This window comes from Hydra viridissima, unplaced genomic scaffold (genome assembly GCF_058129835.1).
Source record: "Hydra viridissima isolate aposymbiotic clone 2 unplaced genomic scaffold, HvirCarnegie_v1 scaffold_1, whole genome shotgun sequence".
Taxonomy (NCBI): Eukaryota; Metazoa; Cnidaria; class Hydrozoa; order Anthoathecata; family Hydridae; genus Hydra; species Hydra viridissima.
Genome location: NW_028324300.1, coordinates 19,786,423 through 19,807,729, shown reverse-complemented (window position 1 = coordinate 19,807,729; position 21,307 = coordinate 19,786,423). Strand labels below are relative to the sequence as shown.

The window sequence follows — 21,307 nt, the reverse complement described above, 5'->3', positions numbered from 1 at the left end:
ACGCGGTTAAAATATATATATTTTTAAATTAACCTTGGGTGGGCTCTAAAGGGTTACTTCAGTTTTTAAAGGGTTACTTCAGTTACAGCAGGAAAAGAAGAAGGTTACGGAGATCTTGGTTTTTTTCGACTATGAGTTCCATATCATCTGGCTCTATCAAAGAAAGTATTAAGAAGCAGAAGTATCAGGGCTCAAAATAATATGAAAGAACAAAAGAAAGGCTAAAAAATATTACACTAGCTCAATTGCGAGCCAGTAGTTTTAACAAATTTTCTTATTTAGATAAAAGAACGGCACAAATTAATTGGACAACCCAATGCTACTATTTTATGATTTAAAATGAATATTTGCGCCCCATAAAAATTCACATTTTTCTCGCATTAAAATAAATGTTTGCATCAAAACTTAAATGTCATCTTTAATCCTCTCAAAACCTCTCAAAAAGTTTTTCATGAGAAATATTTCATGGAGAACTTTATTGAAGTAGGATGCAATTTGATTAAATCATTTGTTCATAAAAATATTTTATCTGAGGATGAGGAAAACATAAGATTGAAGAGGTTTGTATAAACACCCACTATACTTTTGTATTAAAAAACGAGTTCGAAGATCTCGTCCTCCTATGGAATCGACTCGCTAAAGAATTAACTCTTTCCCTTTACAACGTTACGAGCATCGACAATATCTATGAATGGCGTCGTGGTTCAAACTTCAGGAAATTGAGGATCTTGTGTCGTGGTAAATTTTTTTATAAATCGAAAAGTTTAGGGTAAAAAAACCTCGTAAACCCTCGTGTCAAGAAAAAAACAAAAAATGATGTAGAAATAAACAAGAAAAATATATTTACAGTAAAGCTGAAATAGAAAATTTCAAAATCATATTGAAACAACTAAAAATTTTTTAATGTATTTTTTGATAAGAGACCTATATGAGAGTTTACTTTTTCGTTACTTTAATTCAAAAGATGAGAAATATTTAATCATTTTTTCTTCTTCACTTAAAGTTAAATAACTGTATCTTTCTTAAAATATTTACAGTAAATTTTGTAAAATATCGTAAATTTATATTCAAAACTCACAAACTTATATTCAAAACTAGTAAAGTTTAATTGCTATTACAACCTTGTGCTGTTGTAATCAACAACTTCCCAAGCCTGTTCCTTTATTCTGGATCTGGATGTCAGTGTCGTGAATAACGTCTTCAAGATGCTTTTAGCGGGTTTTGATAACTGTAACTACAAAATATTGTAAGGTGTTATTGTATGTAAGGTGTTAATTTATTTAAGGTGGTCCTATACCATTAAAAATAGAAAACTTCAAATTTTTTTTTTTACTTAGTTCTGTGCAAAATTTATACTAGTTTAAGATTTTTTAATAATTTTAAATAAATTCAGAGCACAAGTTGATATATTTTTAATTTTAAACAAAGTGCTGAAATTGTTTTCCGTAGTTACGCCCCTAGCAACGGCACTTTTAAAATCAAAAAAGTTTTTACCCACTGCTAAAATGAATGTTTGAAAATGTTACCAATGCATTTTTAAAGTATAGTTTGGCAACTTGATGTTATTGTGATGTTATTTTGATGCTCGTTATTTTCTATTTATTTTCTTATTTTCGCTTTTCTCAGTTTTTGATTTTTGCCTATTTTTAGTCACCGTTCCCAGAATAAAATTTCCTAGGTTTTACAATTTGACCTAAAAAATTCCCAAGTTATTCGTTTAAGTTTGATCTACAACTTGAACTAAAATGAAAGTTTTTTATTTCGTATTTTTTGAAATTTCGGTCTAAGAACTAACATAACTATAGTTACTTTTTGATATAAATGGTCTTTTGTCTATAAAATACAAACTACTCAATAAATTTTATTGATTTTAGTTCAAATTGTTCTTCATAGTAATACAAAACTTTTTGTAAAATTTTATTCAATAAGTAAATACGGTTTAAAAGTTATTAAGGAAACAGTAATTGGGGTATTTCGGGTTCCAACATGGTTTATTAACCCCGTAAAATTATTTTTTTTTAATTTTTTTAGTTTTTTTTCTTTTTTTATACCTGGGCATCCTATTATATGCAGTAAAAAGTGTTTTAAGGTCAAACGTCAGCGACACAAGTTTGATGGTATAGGACCACCTTAATGTGTTAATAAATGACGCGATTGTAAAACTTTATAAAAAGGAGTAGAGTTTGTAAAATTGCAGATTCGCAGTCAGATGGTAAAAATAATATAAAATTACTAAAAAGCAGACTCTTATTAGTGTCTCAGAGAAGATTAAAATAATTCCTCACATCAGGTTAAATAGTGTTATTCGCAGGACACAAACGCAAAACTCAATCACCCTTTGGGAAATACAACATCTACTTCTTCATCTTTTATTTTCAAAGTTCTACGGCGTGACTGGAGTAGATCTTTTGGCACACAACATCCAAGTTTGTTTGATAGATTTGAAAAATCCTATTTCCTAGAGAAAATTTCTTGGAGAAAATGGATTTAAAATAACTAAGTTTAAAAAGAGGAGCTTAGGAAAAAAATGTAAAATCTCATCAATAAAATTTCAGTTCAGTTTTTATACTTATTCACACTATTAAACAAACTAAATTTAAAATTTGTACTTAGCTTTATTGAGAATTGGTATTTTATTTTATCATATTTATTCTAAAAACGAAAAACAGAAAAGTTTGCTGAGTTATGTATGAAAGTCGTCAAAAAAAGTGCGAGAAATAATTGTTTTAATAAAGTTTTCTATGCTTTAAACAATTTTGTCAAAAATTATATTTTGATTACAAAAATACAATTTTGATTAGTTGAACATAGAAAGGAAAATTATTACCTCGAGACTTATTCAGATTGAAAACAGGTGATTGGGTTTGCATAACAATCTTCACTTGAAGATGAAAATTTTAACAATAAACTTGAGGGTTTGAGCAAGATAAAGATGTCAATTTTGTTGACGCTTTAAAAACAGCGCCCAAAAGTCTAAACAAAAAAAAACCAGCGAAGCAAATCATGCCGTTCTCAATTATTCAAATGCATTCATATTTGCAAAAACAGTTCGAATAGAATGGAATTATGAAGATGAAAACTTCGAGCTTCAAAAAAAAACGAGCAAATACTGATGGTATTTTTCTCCTAAGATTGTGATGCTATCAATAAGTGATCTTCATCTGAAAGCAAATGCTAAGTCATCATTAAGAGTTTGATTAAAACTTTTTTCTCAACTTCGACAAATGAGAAGCAAATTCAGAACATTTTTTGATAGTTAGCGAAGAAAGAGAACAAAAGATAAGACGTTACCGTAAACCTGAAATAGAGGTTTGAAAAATTTATGATTTAAAGAAAGATACTATTTACTCTACTTTTTTTTAAAGATAAAACGTTGTTACTTTTAATTATATTTAACCCATGAAAATGACATAAAAATCAGCCAATACTCGTACTTTGAAAAATTACACAATCTTTGGACCAAAAAAGCTGAAAATTTGCACTTAACTGAAAGGCGGTAGAAAAGGATGAGCAACTGCGGTTATTCGTTTTCTAAATGTTTGGACTTCTGACCCTATTTTGTGTTAATCTGATGCTAAGCATTCATCATTTTTAAATTTTTTCTTTTATGAAAAATTTGTTTCTCTTTAATTGTGTTTAGACAAGAAGTAAATTTTTCCGGGATTTTTTCCAGACTTACATATAAATTCTTGTGTACTCCAAATCAAAAAATCGGTACTTACTTTTATCTTTCAACTAGCGAATCTTGAGGTTTGAATAACTTTATTTAAGATAAACAGTTAGGTTTTCGAAATAATAACACATTTTTTTACAAAATGCAACATTTTTTCACAAAAACAAAATGTAAAACTTTCGATTTTCTTTCTAGAGAAAAAAAAAGTCACTATAAACTTTTATAGTATAAACTTTTTACTGGAATTTTAAGATTTTTAGAGTTCAAATTTTAATTTTATTTTTTTACAAATTTCAACGACGTCAAAAGAAAAATTTAAAAGTACAAAATTTTGTTCAAACTGTAACCATTGACGACTTGGAGAACTAACATTTTTTATTTTCTAATTAAAATTTTGATATATTTTTAGTAACAACTTTTTAAAGGCTTCATGTTTTAGAAGAAAATTTTTCAAAAATCTTTTCTTTTTAAAATTACTAAATATTTCATGAACATTTTTTGTATTATTTCTATATTTTACATATTTATTTAACATTGTTCAGCGAGTAAAAACATAGAAAGGAAACCTTCGAACACATTCTTTGATACAAAAGTATTTTCCTGATGTTTATCCACATATCTTCAATCATATGATTAAGACTCCATCTATCGATCTGCAATAGGTTACTTAAGAATATACAACCAACGTTAGTCGAACATTTAACAAGAAAATTTTTTTTTCCTCCGACAAAATATGTTTATGAACAATCAGTTCATCCAACTTGAATCCCTTCGTCTATAAACTTTTCCGTAAAATATTTCTCACATGAGGCTTCATGAGCAGTTTTTCCATCGCGTATCTTAATCGTCTGTCGATTACTTAGGACATGAAAAGATCAATCAATCATCGATTGATCTTTTCAAGTCCTAAGTTATCGACGCCTGCACTTCAAAGAACCATTTTATGATCATTTTTTGATCTTCATCTAAAGAAGAAAGATGTTGACATAATTTTAACTTTATTACTTTGCATTTAATTTGACGTTTTGTGTCAAAATAATGTATTAAATGAAAAGAAACATCTTAAGGAAGATATCAGAGGTCAGTTCATGAGACAAGAAGTCCTTAGGAGAGGAACAAGAAAAGCTGGCTTTACAAACTTTTTACTTATTTTCAAACTTTATGTCAGGTGCATGTAACTGAGTCTAAATACTTTTTTTTAGTAATTAAAATTTAATTTATAAGAAAATTAGTTATACAATATAATGATAAGAAATCAAATAATAACTTAATATAAATTCGTTTTTACAACATGTTATAAAATAAAATTTGCCATGGAAATAATAATGGTTTTATTATTTAATCCTTTAACTGATTTTTTACTTTAATTTTTTTTTGGACAGCAAGAGACTAAAAAAAATATTTATTTCATACAAAATGAATGAAATAAAATGTTTTCAATCTGTTTAAAGCTACTTAATTATGGCAACATACATTGAATTCCAACCAAATATCGAAAAATCAAAATCACAAAAAATCATTATAATCGAAAAACTTTGATACAAAAAGTGCTACCATTTTGTTTGAAAACCAAGTCCTTCAAATAAATAAGAATTTTAAACTCACGCAGACAATTAAACACCAAAAGAGATGTCTAAGAATTTTATTAACAGAAAAAAGAAATTAAGTTTATTCAAAAAATATTACAGAGAAAACATACTTAAAAAAATAAAGATCAGCACATACTACGTCCCTTTCAATCCAAAGATTTTGTACCTAAGTGTAAAACAAAAAGTTTTTTATGTTCCAATTTTAAAACTTTTTGCAATCAAATTTCTTCAAGCTTTGAGTTTTTTCAATAAAATGTCCCCCCAACCATTAAAAAGTACTATATATTTTCTTATTAATAATATAATTTATAGGCTTACCAATAAACTATAATTCGGCGTTCCTAAGACATTTAATTCTACAATTAATTCTACTGCAACCAGCAAATCAAAATAATGGAAATATAATTGTTAAAAAAACCTAATATATTTTTAATAAAAATCTGCCACAGCATTAAATGTTAAATATAAAATTCTAACAGACAGACAAAAAGGTTGAGGACTGGGAATTAAGTAAAATGATAAGCTTTTACATCAATGTAAAATCAATTTTTAATAAAATTATCAGCTTGAATTTTTATATCTCTTATTTGTGTTATACTTTAATATAAATTAAGCTCAAAAGAGTAAAATTATAAGCTTAATTAAATCTCTTATTTGTATCGTAATCATAGATACATTAATAAACATAGAAAACAAATTAAATAATGAAAAAGAAAAATATAACAGTTAAATATTCTTCAATTCTATGAAAAAAATTTAATTATCTTTCAAAAAATATTTGCTGTAGTAATTGTCTATCGTAATGTTGCTGAAAAAATTCTTGTAGAAATTATCAAGTTGAACTTTAAAACAATTACAAACTTATCATTACTAAAATTATGTACGAACCAAGCAAAAGAGAAATACTATTCTTAACCACTAAAAAATGATCAGAATAGAAAACAATTAAAACTTTAAAGTAATATACAATAATTTTATTTGTTTATTACTTAATAAATTAAAGAAGTTGTTTTGAAATTTTTATTGTTTAAAGAATACAATTATTCAAAAAATAATTCTGAAACTTTATAGAGAATAAAACTATTGCAATAAAAAAGAAAAAAGAAAAAAAGAAAGGAAGACGATAATGAATAGTTAATTTATTATCATAATTTTTACTTTATTAAAAGTAAAGCTTTATGTAGTTTGTAAAATGTAATTGATTTTGAGCTAACATTTCTTTTTAAATTTGTTTTTCACCTCTTGCATTATGTTTACATTAAATAACTGTTGCTTACTTTTTTTGAAAGAGAAAAAAATTACTTAAGCTAATTCCATGAAAATCTTTTCCAACACAAAATTTATTTATTCTTCTTGCTTGCTAATTATACATTAACCCATCATACAAAAGGTATATAGACATCATTTTTAAATCATTTAACTGTTTTGTTTACATTACTTATTTCACTAGCTAATGATTCCTTAAGATTCTGTATCCCAAACTAACTTGTTTTTTTTTTTTTAATATTCTAGGGTTTGCAGGAATGCCAAATTTACTCAAATTTTCTAGTCTTTATGTTGTAATAAATCTTTATTGTAACTTTATTTTCAATTTCTTTCCTTAATCCTTTGTAAAAAATGTCTGAGGTATCTATTTACTTGGAATAATTAAACATTGTAAATATTATTATTGAGAATTTAAATAATTTTATAGAGATTTAAAATATTTCATTACTACAAGCCATTTTTATTTAAGTTTCATTCAACCCTATATGCATTATACAAATTAGAACAAACACATTAAAAAAATTATGACAATATACTTTGGTATTAGTGCGATATAAATATTAATATAATATTATATTAGTTGTTTTGAACAGCCACATCAATTGCTGGTTTCAAATTTGTTCATTTCCTAAGCTGATGTGTTTTTATACATCATGATTTACATTTTAAGATAATGTAATAATAATGATAATAATAATAATAATGATAACAACAACAACAACAACAATGATAATTACAAAACATAATTTCCCCTTTCTCTTTTGGTTTTTAAAAAAAAATGTTGAAAAAAACAAAATTAACAATTAGAAAAACTTAATATAAGTAATTGAAATTCAATACATTTATTTATTTTTTTGCATGGTTTTGTTCTGTTGGAAGCTGAAGTTATCTTCAGTGCAATGAGTTTAAGATTTTTGTTTTACCTTCTGTACTTTCTCCAGCCTAGTTTTTACTCAAGAACTTTTTTTAAATCTATACTTAATCAATTCAGACTTGAAGCATGAAGAGGATCTAAGTTAATTCAATAGCACAGTTGTACTGCTACCTCAATGACAGGCCCAGAAATTTAAGCTGGAAAATCTGGCTTCTCATTTGATTAATTTAAACAAAAAGACATTTCAAATATAGGGGAGAGTTCTGAGAAGTAGGGCAAAGGAGAAGTGAGACAGCAAGTTTTTTTCTGTCATTTTTATTCCAAATTTATGAGTACAAAAAAGAAACATCATATTTCTACCCGAGCATCATTTTTTACTTTGTTTTAGTACATGTTAGTCATTAGATTTGTCTGTATTGAAAAGTTTTCTGAAAACATCATTTTGCATAAACAATGGCATTTTTAAAACATTGGAGTCTTACTTCTTTATAGGTAGATTGAAGCGAAAAAAAGCAGTTTTTATTAATATGCAAACCTCCTACCACTATCCCTTACAGAAAGTTTTGAAAAACTTTGCAAGCAATTTTTTTTTAAATTTGCTATTTGTAAAATTTCGAATCTTTTATTAAATAAGCATCATATAAAAATATTGAGCGATTCAAAAAATAATTTGATATTAAATAGCTTTTCAAGTTTATACTGTTCTGCATCGGAACAATATAACAAATGATTAGCCAATAAAAGTTCTACCTGAGCATTACAGATTGTACCCTACTCGCAGAGAAAACGTTGCAGTTGTAAGTCTTCTTTACTCATTAGAATTTCGCATTCAATTAGAACTTTACAAAATTTCCTCAAATACATTCAAAAAAGAACGCTGCAAACTATATTATAAACCTTTCAAAGAAACTACGTCAATTTCCACTGTGTAATTACAAAGATGCAGGAATAGAAAAAACAATCAAACTTCTCAGATTTAAATAGTTAACCCTTAAATGCATGATTTTTAAAAAAAAACATTAGAAAAAAGCATATACATGTATTTTGATATGTCTGTTCGCTTAAAAAAATTTTTGAAAATGATATTTTAAAGTTATAATTTTTTTAAAAGAAAACCATGTGTTGGATATCTGCAACAGTATAGGGGAGAACGCGGTGAGATGGGACAAAAAAATTTGCTTGCGTGCCGCGCTTTAAATTTTCCACAATAACCATACAAATCGGTTTAAAACTATAGTCCAATGAATTGTCATGTTAAATTATTGCAAAACCCATTATTTAACCATCAAATTAAGTTCAAGAGCTTGGTTTTTTAAAGTGACACTGTTTGTCCCATGTCACCCCATGTTGGGGTGAAATGGGACAATGGTTGGGGTGAAATGGGACAAAAATAGAAACAAATAATTTTAAGCATTATTTTATTGTTTATTCTACTCCTTATAAAACATAACAATACAAAAAATTTATTTATGTTTAACAAAATAAAATACTATTCTAAATGCATTTGTAACTTTGTTCAACAGATTGCTTGATGTTTAAATTGAGTCAAAATTACGTTGATGTCTGAGGGGGTAGCTTTTTTTCTTTTTCTTATCTTTATCTTCTTTTTTTCTTTTACATTCTGATAAACTTTCAACTAGTTCATTTCTTGTTGGTGTGTCAGTCAATACCAGAGACCTAGAATATTTTTTTTTTGCACTTTTTCTCTTTGCCACCCTTTCACCCGCTTTTGGAAATGGCCTTATATCTTCTGCTGTCCAATGGTAGGCAGAAGTGCTGATTTGCTGTTTCTTTTCATTAGTAACTTCAGATACAATACACAGTGATGTGGGGATTGTTTGTTTGTCGGAATTGTCATTTGCTGGAATTGGTCAATCAGATACATAAGAACATAAAAAGTCGACATCACGGAAAACATATGGATTGTACGGGAAAATGCCAGCTGCTTTAAAACCATTTTGAATGTTTTGGGAAGTAAAGGCTCTCGTATAAGCTATTCCTAAATTTTCAGAAATGTCATATATCGTCATAGGACTATTTGGATGTGCCTTTAACCATGAATCACATGCTGAATTGTAAAATTTCTTTAATGGCCCAAATACTGATCTGTCAAGTGGTTGGAGTTTGTGGCTGCAATGGGGTGGCAATGTCAAGAGCACAACATTGCTTTCCTTAGCTTTATCTATCAGTTTAATCGATATATGAGTTTTGTGGTTGTCCATTATTAAAAGTAATGGATGATCCTTGCTGGGATGTCCATACTCCACAAAATGATCAAACCATTTCAAAAAAATTTCTGTATTTATCCATCCACTAGGATTAGCATCACCTTTTGTACCTGTTGGTGCACCTTTAAGCATATGGCTACGAAAGTGGACACGAGGAAATATCAAAAACGGTGGAATAAAATTTCCAAGGGCATTAATGCAACCCACCATTGTAACTAGGGTTCCCCTTTCAGCAGAAGTTACCTGTCCTACTTGCTTTACTCCTTTACCAGCAATCACTTTCACTGGCTTATGAACAGTTGTCAGACCTGTTTCATCAATATTGTAAATGCAATCAGCAGAAAAGTTATAGCGCTTCTGCACACTGTCAAGGTTTTTGAAGAAAGTATCTACATTTGTGCGATTGAAACTAGTTGTTTGACTGAGGCTGGTAGCTTCTGGCGTACGAATAGATAATTTTGTACGATTTAAGAATAAATAAAACCATTCAGTTCCAGCTGTTTCACTCTTTTTCCAGTTTTCTGGTATTTTAATGTCATTTTTAATTGCATATTGATATGCAAGTTGCTTTGTTTCTCTAACATCAAGTCCATAATGCATATTAGATGCTTGACGAAAATATATTGAAAGTTCATCTTCTTGTGTCTTATCAAAAATATATTTATGTTGTTCATCAAAGTATAAGTTACTGTAAGAAGTTTCTTTATTAACGTTTATTTTCCGCTGTAAACTTGATTTTGAAATTGTATACTCTTGTGCAGCTGCTCGTAGTGATAAACAGCCAGATTCGACAGCCATCACAGCAGCTTTTATTGTATGAGCATCAGGCTTTAACCGACTTGTCACTCGTTTGTACTTTCTTGGCATCTGAAAAATTATTACTCATATTACTCACTCCATTATTAAAAAAAATTATGCTCTTTTTAATTGCATTAACCAAAATCCAGATTAGGCTATAAATTTTAAATTTATTTTAGTGAAAATAAAATAGTATCACAACCCTATAAAACGTATAATGTGATTAAATTTAATAAGGCTTGTAGTGAAGAACTTTATTTAAACTGAATTTAAAATACAAAAATGATTGGCATTAAAACAATACTTACTGTGAAAGATGTCTTCAGAACAAAGTAACAAAGAAATCCAATATAATTATTATTTTCTATGATAAAAAACACTTTACTATAAAGTAAACATTGAAATCTTATCATAAACATAAGAATAATTTTCTGTTCACTTGCTTTTTTACAAAAATATTGATTATAAAAGTTAAAGTACAGTAAATTAAAAAAATGATAAAATTGAACAGTGTCCCATTTCACCCCATATCTCCTGTCCCAAGTCACCCCATTACTAGTAAGTGTGAGAAAACCTTTATTTTATATAGTTCTCGTAGCCATATGCTAATCATATTTCTTCAGTAGTTAAATAAAACAATAGTGACTAATTAAAAACCATAAACATAAAAATATATGCAAACAACACATAAATATTTAATATTAATGATGTCTTCAAAATCCAGGAAAATTGTTAGATTTTTACATATTCGCAAATAATCCGAAAAAAAAATACTTCTGAAACTTAAAAAACACAATAATATAAAGAAGCTATTGCAAACTTATAACATATATAAAAAACTTTTGCTTTATTAAATTTTTCACTGAGATATTGCCAAGTCCCATTTCACCCCATGTCCCATCTCACCTCGTTCTCCCCTCCATCAAAATCTAATTTTATTAAGAAGTATGGTCATTTTTAAAACAATTCTTTTTCTTATTGCAGCATATATGCACCCCACATTTCTCATATAAAGTTTGTGCATACCCTTTGCATTTAGGAAATTTACATCTGACTCGTCCATCAATCCAAGTTAGGCAATGTCCTTCTTGATTAGGCGAATTTCCTTTGGTGGCGCATACTAAGACGATCCACTTTTTTGGCCATCATTTCCTCCAATGTAACATTACTTTGGCGACCTCATTTTATGGTATTAATTTGTCCAATTATAATTAGACAAAAAGACAATTCTTTCCGGAATTCAAAATGTCGTTTTTTTCTTGGTGATTTTCATAAGATATTACAAAGAATCCATGAACTTGCTAATGACATGTTAATGAAAGGATAAAAAAGACGCATAAACCATTTCTTGCTATTTAATACAATTTTTTTCCATAGCAATTAAGGCATCCATCAAATCATCATCTCTCATGTTACAATTGTACTCTTTAATTACAAATGGACAGCTAATATTTATCATTTTCCTTGTTTGTTTTTTTTGTCGAAGCGGTTTATGGTAGTCAATGGTAGCTTGCCTGCGTATGTGGACAACAGACAAACTGCTTTATTATCTTTCCAGACCAAGGAGCTTATTTCTATTCCGTTTACATCTCCAATAAACTCATATGATGCCCCTCTAACATCTTTTTTAACTATTTTTTCTGTTGAATGTTTGCAATCAGGTATTCTAATGGGTCATATAGTGTCTAAGCTTAGAATATCTTTTTTAGCTAGAAAAGCTGATGGAGCAGGACAGAAAAAGTTTTAGAAAAACGAAAATAATTTTATTTGTATATAGATGAACGCATTATATTCTATAAAAGTCACTGGAAAATCAAATAAAGTAGTAAACTCAGAAAAATATGATGCGACCAATTAAAACCTCTCTTGCGCAGTGGTTCAGAGCATGCGCAAATTTTAGTTTTACAATATGTTAATACGGCAACACCATCCTTTGCTCATAAACTAATTTTAAAAAAGTTCTATATGTGTTAAATAAGTATGTTGCATTTTTGCAACACGATGGATTTAAGGGTTAAAGAAACACAACTTTAAAAAAAAAAGCATTTTGAAATTTTCACCAATTAAAATCAAATTCAATTTAAAATAAACTTACAAGCAGGATTAATAATGTTCAGTCACGTGGTTTGATACGAAAAATAAACTCCATACATAGCTGAGAGCTTTGATTTCAGAAGAAGGCTTCTTGGCTCTTTCTGTCTCATATACAAATGATTTATCTAACAAATATATTTGTTTAAAATGAGGGGAAGCACTTATAAATCATTACAATAACTTTATTTAGTTGTAAACTCTATTATCGTAAAGAATAAATTCTAGCATTTGACATCAATTACAGTTAAACACAAAGAAAATTTATTTCTATTCAAATAATTTTAAAATACTTTAAATAAATAATCAGCAAATTTTTCTGCAAATAAAATCTACAAAGTTTATTTCACTAAATTTTCTCGAGATTTTCTTTCACTCAACGTTCTATAAAACTGACACAAGTGAGGTCCAACTTTTCCGTGCACTATCTTGTCATCCATTCTTTTTGCCACGAGTAACAATTCACTTGCTAAAGCATGTAAAATCTTACTGAGTTTGAATTATAAAACAAAGTTTTTCTCAATCAAAACAGAAAATTTCAAGTTAAAGCATTATCAAAAACATTTTTTTTGATTTCACCCAAAGTTTTAGACTTTTTCTTAATTCAAAGACAAAAAATGGCAGAGCAAAAGCACGTAAAATTGAATGACTTTTTTATTTTTAGTTTTTATCTTTTAAAAGGGAAAAATATTTTGAATTTTTTTTTTTTACAATATTGTGTAGAACTTTTTGCTCCATCATACCATATAAAACTATTTGGTTTTTACTTAAAAATTTTAACACGAGTTAAAAGGAGTAGCTATGAATAAAGTATTTTAAATTTTATTCACTCTCCGACTCCCCAGTTTCGTAAATAAAAACTTTCCGCGCTTAACGTAAAAATGTGGTTTTGTAGTAAAATTTCTGCTGATAATGATCCTTTTTTCAGAATTGAATTTACAAGCTCCGGAAGAAAGTTATGAAGAAAAACTGAAATAAAAAGATTTCTTGTTTAATTGAAAACATTTCACACTTATTAATCTAATTTAATTAATCATCTAGTCCTTATATAAATATGAGTGCCCCACGTAAATTAATAATTTAAAAATGACTTTGTCTCAGTCAATAAAGAATAATGCAAACAATTGCAAAAATAAAACCAAGATATTACACTGACGAGCAACTTATTTCGGGATTTCAAAACACGTGTATAATTCCGCTAGAATAAACAAAGTTGACAAATCCGAAATATTTCAACCACAAAAACCCGCTTAATTTGTTTACAACTTCCACCAGCTGTAACTCCACTACGTAAATCTATCGAGTCGATAATAATAACTTATACACTCACACTAGTCTTAATTGGACTTAATCAGTAATTGTGATAAAATCCGAAAGCAAATGTTGATCAAATTTAAACTGCTGTTCAAGGAAACAGAATTGCTCTAGAAAGTGGTTTAAAAGAATAATTACGATGTCAACATTATGAAGCGAAAAAATGCCAGAATTAGCATGATCTGAAAGAGAATGTCTAAATTTCAAAAAAAAGAAGACTTGATTTTAACACTACGCAAATAAGCCAGGCATTGGAGAGTCAATTCACGCAACAAACATTGAAGGTTCAAACAAAACAAAGAAAATGCAAGAAGTGTCCCAAATGTTGGAACGAAAGTGCAACAAATGAAAATGACCGATGGTTTACATGTGAAAATTTTACTTCCTTAGCTTTATAGTTCAATGTAGTAATTAATCTATTTAACTGCTTTATTTCTATCAACTGCGTAATTAAATTTATATTATTTTTGTTAGTTAATAACAGCTCCATTAAATTTAAAACTAAATATAAAATATAAATAAGAAAAAATTTTCTAATGTCACGTGACACATTTTATCAACATTCAAAAAAATGTTCTATCACCACACTACTAACTACAGTTAATTATGTTAATTATGTCTTGAAAAATTGTATCAAATCAATTTTAATTTGATTGGTCAAGAAAATCAATTTTAATTTGATTGGTCAAGAAATGCTCTCATTTCTATTTTTTGTTTTATGAAAATTTTATGAAAACTAAAGTTTTCTAAATAAAAAAACAGAAGCAAGATACTATAAATGAAATAAATCTTGGATATAGTAAATTAAAAGCCCGTTTATAAATAGAAAATCAAAGACAAAAACATCGAGATGATGGAATAAGCAGTAGCAAGCAGTTCCCCTGGTAGTGAGCAATCTCATGCAGATCAGTCAACAACAACATCCTACTGCCGACAGCTTACCGATTGTAGAAAACTGTAAAAAATGTGGAGCTGCAGTGATGGAGAAGAATAACGAGTAGTAAAAATATACTGGCAGGTCAAAAACTAATAATAAACTGAAATAAGAATATCAAAAAACTTTTAAAAAGTTATTCAAAATACTACAGAACACAGTGGACCTGCGGTGAACAAAAGATTTATTTTGAATGTACCCGGCTGCAAGAGGTAACGTTCTATTGCATCCTTAACACTCTAAAGCGTGATAAGGTTATTAAGCCCAAATGTCAAAAATTTTAATAAAAATTTCATGGAGAAAGCTTCAAAAACGAAGGAGTCATTAATTTTTGCTTAAAAACTGCGCATCTTGGTTCACAGTGCAGAGGCTTCATTTTCTTTTCTAGCTAATTCATTCTTATTTAATCCTGATTTTTCAAACGCTTGTTTAAAAAGCTCAGTTCACTGGATTCACAAAAATGAATCACAACAGGTTATTGGTTTGCAATTTTATTGTGATTTTATATTGTCGAATTACTGTTCGTTTTTTTAATTCAAGAGGATTTTGAAATTCACAAAAGGAAAAAGAAATTTTTCGTTGTTTTCTTCTCTTCGATGCTTAAAATCTGTGCAAGTTTTTTGTTGAAGTGTAAAATACAACTATATTTATATTTAAGGATTTTTAAAATGTGTAAATAGGGATTTAAAAAATGAGTATATATGTATTTTTAGTGTTTTAATCGCAGTATGATATTTATAATCTTTTGAATTGGTAAATTATCATCTTCCGTAACCGTTGTTAATAAAGGATAACACTTTTAAAAAATCACAAAAAAGTAACATGTAGATAAAAAAACAAAATGCAGATGTTTATTTAGTTTCAGGGCGTTGTATGTGGCACTGGCTCAAATTCTGAGTTTGAGCCTTTTAAAGTGAAGTCTTTAAAATGATGAAGGATGAATACAAAATCAACTTTTATATTGTATCTTATACCTTTATAATATATTTTATAATATATTTAGTATAAAAGATGATGCATTTTATTGACCTAAAATACCACAAGTTTAAGTATAAAAATTAAATATAAAAATTAGTATTTTTTGTAACACTTTTGTGTTGTTTTTTTTAAATTGATTAATAAAACATATGAATTAAGTTCATCGATTCATTGAAAATATGAGAGATTTCGTATTGTATTCAGTCGATGACCAGTTTTATTTTACGTGAGTTAAATCAAGTATGTTAAGAATGGGTTACCTTCCGTATCCCTTGATAGCTACTTCTAGTTGTAGTTGCTTTGATACCTTGGATTGATTACCGTAGGTATCCGTGTAGATCATTGGTTACAAAATAAAACAGAAGAAAAAATACAAGATTAAAGTTACTTTATTTTTATTTTCTGGACTGTTTTTCTTAATTTAAACAATTGAAAAAAGACATCAATGAAAAAGCTCAAGAACTTAGATGGATGGAATTTAGAATCAGTCCTCTTTTTCAAAGTAAGAATTAGCATGAATGAAGAACATCTTAAGGGATTTCTATTGCTAATCTTCAGAGCCTAAGTCTTCTTAAACGTTTAGTTAAGGAGTTTAAAGCTCGTATGTCTTAATATAAAGGGTTGGTGACACTTTTGAATATAATTTTTTTTTTGGATCATTGACCTTAGAACTAAGTCACCCAAATCCTTCAAACAAGTAACTAGGTCAGTCCATATGTAGAAAGGTGCGAGACAGACAAAACAAGAGGTAGCAACAAAACAAATCAGTTACGCCATCAAAAGTTAAGACTGTTTTTGTAATAACAACCAGATATTCCATTATAACGTTACTGATAAATGGTAATAGTTCAATTAGGAAGGCACGCGACAACTTTTTAATTATTTTATAATTTTTACATGCAAGTCGAGACCAAAGGCAAACGCTAATCAAAAGATAGCTGTTAAGAGAGCCATGTCTAAAGGGTTGAAACAAAAACACTAACGAACTTGAGCAACTCAACAACCCAATCATAAACACCCAAACACCCTAACGCAACCAAACAAACAAAACACATTCCCTAAAGATTGAACATATCCCCTATTATCCCCACCCTTACACCATCTCAGCCCTTAGAAATTACCGCTTTTGTTGTTTGCTGAGTGGTAGCAAGTAAAATGGCACCAAGCTCATGTTTTCAAGTTGCTTTCCTCGTAATGATTTTCTCTCAATCTACACTGATGGTCTTTCACATCATTTTCTTTTTTTGTGATTTTAAGTGACCAGTAGAAGTTTTTTTTTGAATGAATAATAAGTAAAACATTGAAGCAGAGTAGAACAGATTATACTTTTTATTTGAACAACTAAAATGAATTAGTTTTGAAAACTTGAGTTAGTTTTGTTTGCGATCTTGATCAAGGTATCTCAAAGTTGTTGGAAAGGCCCCACCTGTTTCTCAGCTTTTTAAAAAATGATTAAGGTCATAGTTGTATTCCCTGTTGTCTGAAATAATGTTCATAATTCTCTACAAAAAAAATTTGATCGAGATTCAGTGTTTCATCCAATGCCTTCAATACTTCTTCTGTTGTATAACGTTTCCTTGCCATTTGTAAATAAATTTTTTATAAAGTCACTCCGTTAGGGTTTGTAATCCCGTGCTATATTTAAAATCCCGGGATTTTGGAATTACATTTACCTATTCCCGGGATCCCGGGATTAATCCAGGGATTTTGAAATACCTGTTCTTGAAAGATTTTAACATATCATTTTAGAAAAATGTAAAAAGTATGTTTAGAAAAAACTATTTATCAAATTACAAGGAAATTCTTTGGTTTTTTAATATTATGCATACTTAGTTATTAAATTATAAAGAGTTCGTTGTTTTTGTATAAATAATATACATATGTAATTATTTTTGATTATTTTTAAAATACGATTTGAGGAAGCAGAGCACATCCAAAGTTTCATTGACCAGACGACTTCTTATTTTTGTTGCAAAAAGTCCGGCCGCAGAAAAAGCTCGTTCTGATTCCACACTGGTAGGCTTAATAGTCATTAAAAAATTATACGCTCTTTGCAAAAAATCACCACGTGTTCCTCCATTTTCAAACAACACCATTTCCTTTTGAATTTGCTGGGCAAATATGCTTTTTTAATAGCTTTATTAAGCTCGTATGTTAAAAGAAATAGATTAAGATGAAGAGTCAGAAGAATCAGAAACAATTTCGAGTAATGCCTCATTTGAAACAGAAAGTTCAACTTCTGATTCAGACTCATAAGCTGTTAATGATATAGCTGGATTTGTAACGTATAGTCTTTCGAGTAGCTCAACTATTGATTTGTGATATTTTTTTGAAGTCGAAACTGTTACTAGCTCTATTTCAGATTCGGACTGAATGTTGGTTCTACTATTGTGCAGATACTGAAGGATCCCACTTACATCGTACGCCTTTGTTGCATTCGAGAGATGAATGAACAAGAGATTGTTAGCATCTTTACATTTTTTTAACATGAAAGTTATGGCAATATCGGCTGTAAACAAATTAGCATCCCGACGGCAAAGGGCCTCAACTGATGCTTTTACTGGGACTAGCGCATTAATGATAGCAGATACAGTTTTAATCTTAATATTAGATAAAGCCAAAGATTCACCTTCCGGTAGACTTATGTCTATTAATGCCTTTTGCATACAACTTTTTAATAAATAGATGCATTAAAGCATTGACAAAAGACTGTTCCATCTTGTCTTTTATTAGAGTTATTTGTTTCCCAAATTCAGCCGCAACATACTTCTGCAAGATTTCGTTTTTTTTTGGTGATCGTCTGAACATTACTATTAATTTTCGTACCTTTTTGATCACTGAACCTCAATTTACCTCAGTAACATCACATTGGTTTCCTCGATGCCAATTATGACTAGCATCGGGATCAACCAATTTATCGTTGTCAGAAAAATCATCATCCTCGCAAGAGTTACTCTCTGAAAAATCGTCTTCTATATCTGAATGTTCGTCTTCGTCTTGCTGATCTATTTCTCTTTCTATATCCTGCTTTTGATATAGTACTTCAATAACGGCCAGTTGCACACCATGGGCAAAACATAACTGTTGATTTCCAGGTAAAATTCTCCCAACTTTTTTTATCACACTTGCTCCTTCAGTCATAATACTAACAATATCTTTTCTCAAATCAGCTCCATGTTGTGTAAGCTTTTGTTCTAATAGCTCAAAACACTTATCTGCAGACATTGATCCCGTTATACAAATTAAGCCTAGGCTCTAGAACAGACAATTTCGTGCATGTAAATTAATATTCATGTAGCAACGATTACGCAGTGATGTTCATCAAAAGATAAAGGAATTCAGGTTTTTTTTTGCAAGCTATTTCAGTAATTAAAAAACTCCTTATTTTTTTGCTGTAATCTACAACCATTTTACGCACAGTGTTGACTGTTGTTGGTAAACTTTTGAATCCTGTAGCTATAAGACCTGCACGTATATCACTAGAACGGCATATTACATTGAACGAAATCCAACAAGGGCTGTTAATCGTGCAAATGTAGCAGGATGTGATTTTTCTTCTCGCTCCAATATCGGAAAATTATTGGTTAACATTTTTTTTTTTATTATTGGTGGTTGATCTCGTGTGTTTGCTGAAATAGTAGTTGGTGTAAGGTTAATTTTATGGACGGAAAGTAAGTGCGTATGGAGACCTTTCGTTGAACCACCTCCAATTTTTAAAATCTTTTTGCAGTCAGCAGACTTACACATTGCTGTTTGTCCTTTTTCTTCTTTTAAGAAATGTTTTCAAACAGCAGAATTACTTTTTTTGTCATATTCCATGTAAGAAGCCATTATAATTTTAGAAAATTTACTGTTCAAATAACCAGCAATTTTATTTTTTATTAAAACTTGTACTATAAAATAGTCACAAACAGATAACGTCTATTCGAGATAAAAGTTGTCAGAAACTTGAATAAATGCGACTAAGCACCAAAAATTTTTAAGAATGTAATTGCAATCCAATTTCAATTGTTATAACAACTTTAATCCAATTATTCAAAAACATAACTGCAAGAATTTCGATATTGTAAAGTTCGAATTTGATTCGAATCGAACGAAAAAAATAATTCAGGAATTTTCAATACGAAAGTAGTCAAATCTTAAGCGAAGAAATTTTAATTTAAAAATTTTTAACTGAAAACGATTTCAAAAAAAATCCCAGGATTAAATGCTTAATCCCGGGATTTCGGGATTGTTAAAAAGCGCGGAATCCCGGGATTCCCAACCCTAGTTGCAGTAGACTTTACTAAAATTACCGAGATTTGCAACATCATCATTGATGATGAACCAAATTTGACTTTAGATCACAGTTCGATTAATTGAAAACCTAATGAATTGCAAAACTGAACCATACATGCAAAATCTTGAGAGAAGTCGCTACAAAAAACAAATATCATTACGCTGGGTGTGGAAAGGATAGTAAGGTACTCCATAGGAGAATTTATTACTTCTTATAAGTCTTTTTTTGTCATATTGGATGTGAAATTCGGCTCCACGACTTGTTCATTACTTCAGTCAATGAGTTCAAGGAGAGCCACAGCATCAAAGTTGAGTGTATGTTATTTTCGGTTTCTTACGCTTGCATCACCTTGCTCTGAATCTCCTATAACTTTTAACTGCAAAAGTTTCATTTGATTAGCTTGTAAGAAGAGAAATAAGAATAGACTTAGAATGAGCATGAATGGCGTCATTTTGAATAGACTTTGTAACGACATCCTTAACTTCTTAGTTTATACATAGTTTTGTGTAAAGAAGTTTGATTAGATGATGGAGCCCATTGGCAATAAAGTGTTTTACCTTGATTCTAAACCGTATATAAAAGAATGCTTGAGCCACAAGCTGATAAAAAACTTTTAGATTTTTTAAAATATCACCTTCCAAGCCATGTTCACTAATATAAAGTCAAAGGATTACCTGACCAATTTTGAGCCACCTACTATGGTGTTGTTTTCTCGCAGCGAACACAACGTTTCAAAACTACATTTTCTCTTCTCCTAAAAAACTCTCCTTACAAAAAGTTTGCCTTCAATTTATAATTTACAAATAACCTCAATTTTTCTCATAAAATAAACCGCTTTAACTATATTTACAACATTTCAAGGAAACTATGTCAATTAAACCCGCTTAACGTAGTTTCTTCACGCAATTCAAATACATCCCAGCAAACAAAAAGACGACTTTTAGACGTCTTAAAGACATCTGTTCAAGATTGAAAAGGACGCCTTAAAGATGTATTAAAAAGGTCTATGTTGTCCGTCGAAAAGACGTCTTACTCAAGATTGCGTAAAGACGTCTTACTGAAGACAGCTTAAAAACGTCTTGTCCAAGACGGACTACAGTAGCTTTATTCAAGACGGTTTCCTGAGTATAATCAGCACACATAAGACGTCTTTTAGTCGTCTTAAAGTCGTCCTTTAAACATGTCTTAAAAAAGACGTCTTAAAGATGTCTTAAAAAGGTCTACGTTGTCCGTCGAAAAGACGTCTTACTCAAGGTTGTTTAAAGACGTCTTACTGAAGACAG

General features: G+C 29.3%; 1 protein-coding gene, 1 long non-coding RNA gene and 1 pseudogene across 6 annotated transcripts in view; all 3 read right to left on the bottom strand.

The window, feature by feature from the left end:
• Positions 1-559: 559 nt before the first annotated feature.
• On the bottom strand, positions 560-5,756 carry LOC149893789 (uncharacterized). 4 transcript variants are annotated; one of them, XR_016449100.1, is made up of 5 exons: positions 5,581-5,756; positions 5,373-5,428; positions 2,828-5,249; positions 2,286-2,652; positions 560-1,234 (listed from the first exon to the last, which is right to left on the bottom strand). It is a non-coding gene; the product is annotated as an uncharacterized LOC149893789 (long non-coding RNA). The 4 variants fall into 4 exon arrangements; XR_016449101.1 differs by having other exon boundaries at positions 2,828-4,638; positions 5,581-5,751; XR_016449099.1 differs by lacking the exon at positions 5,581-5,756 and having other exon boundaries at positions 2,828-4,638; positions 5,373-5,495.
• Positions 5,757-7,287: 1,531 nt separating this feature from the next.
• LOC149893772 (LIM zinc-binding domain-containing Nebulette-like) overlaps positions 7,288-21,307 on the bottom strand; it is a 320,034-nt gene continuing 306,014 nt past the window's right edge. Inside the window, exon 4 of the mRNA XM_090076448.1 lies at positions 7,288-8,113. Coding sequence (XP_089932574.1) covers positions 8,039-8,113 — 75 coding nt within the window. The 3' untranslated portion in view covers positions 7,288-8,038. The remainder of the gene's footprint in view (positions 8,114-21,307) is intronic.
• On the bottom strand, positions 8,938-10,782 carry LOC145187116 (uncharacterized; annotated as a pseudogene). Its single transcript, XR_016456234.1, has 2 exons — positions 10,737-10,782; positions 8,938-10,497 (listed from the first exon to the last, which is right to left on the bottom strand). The product of XR_016456234.1 is annotated as an uncharacterized LOC145187116 (transcript).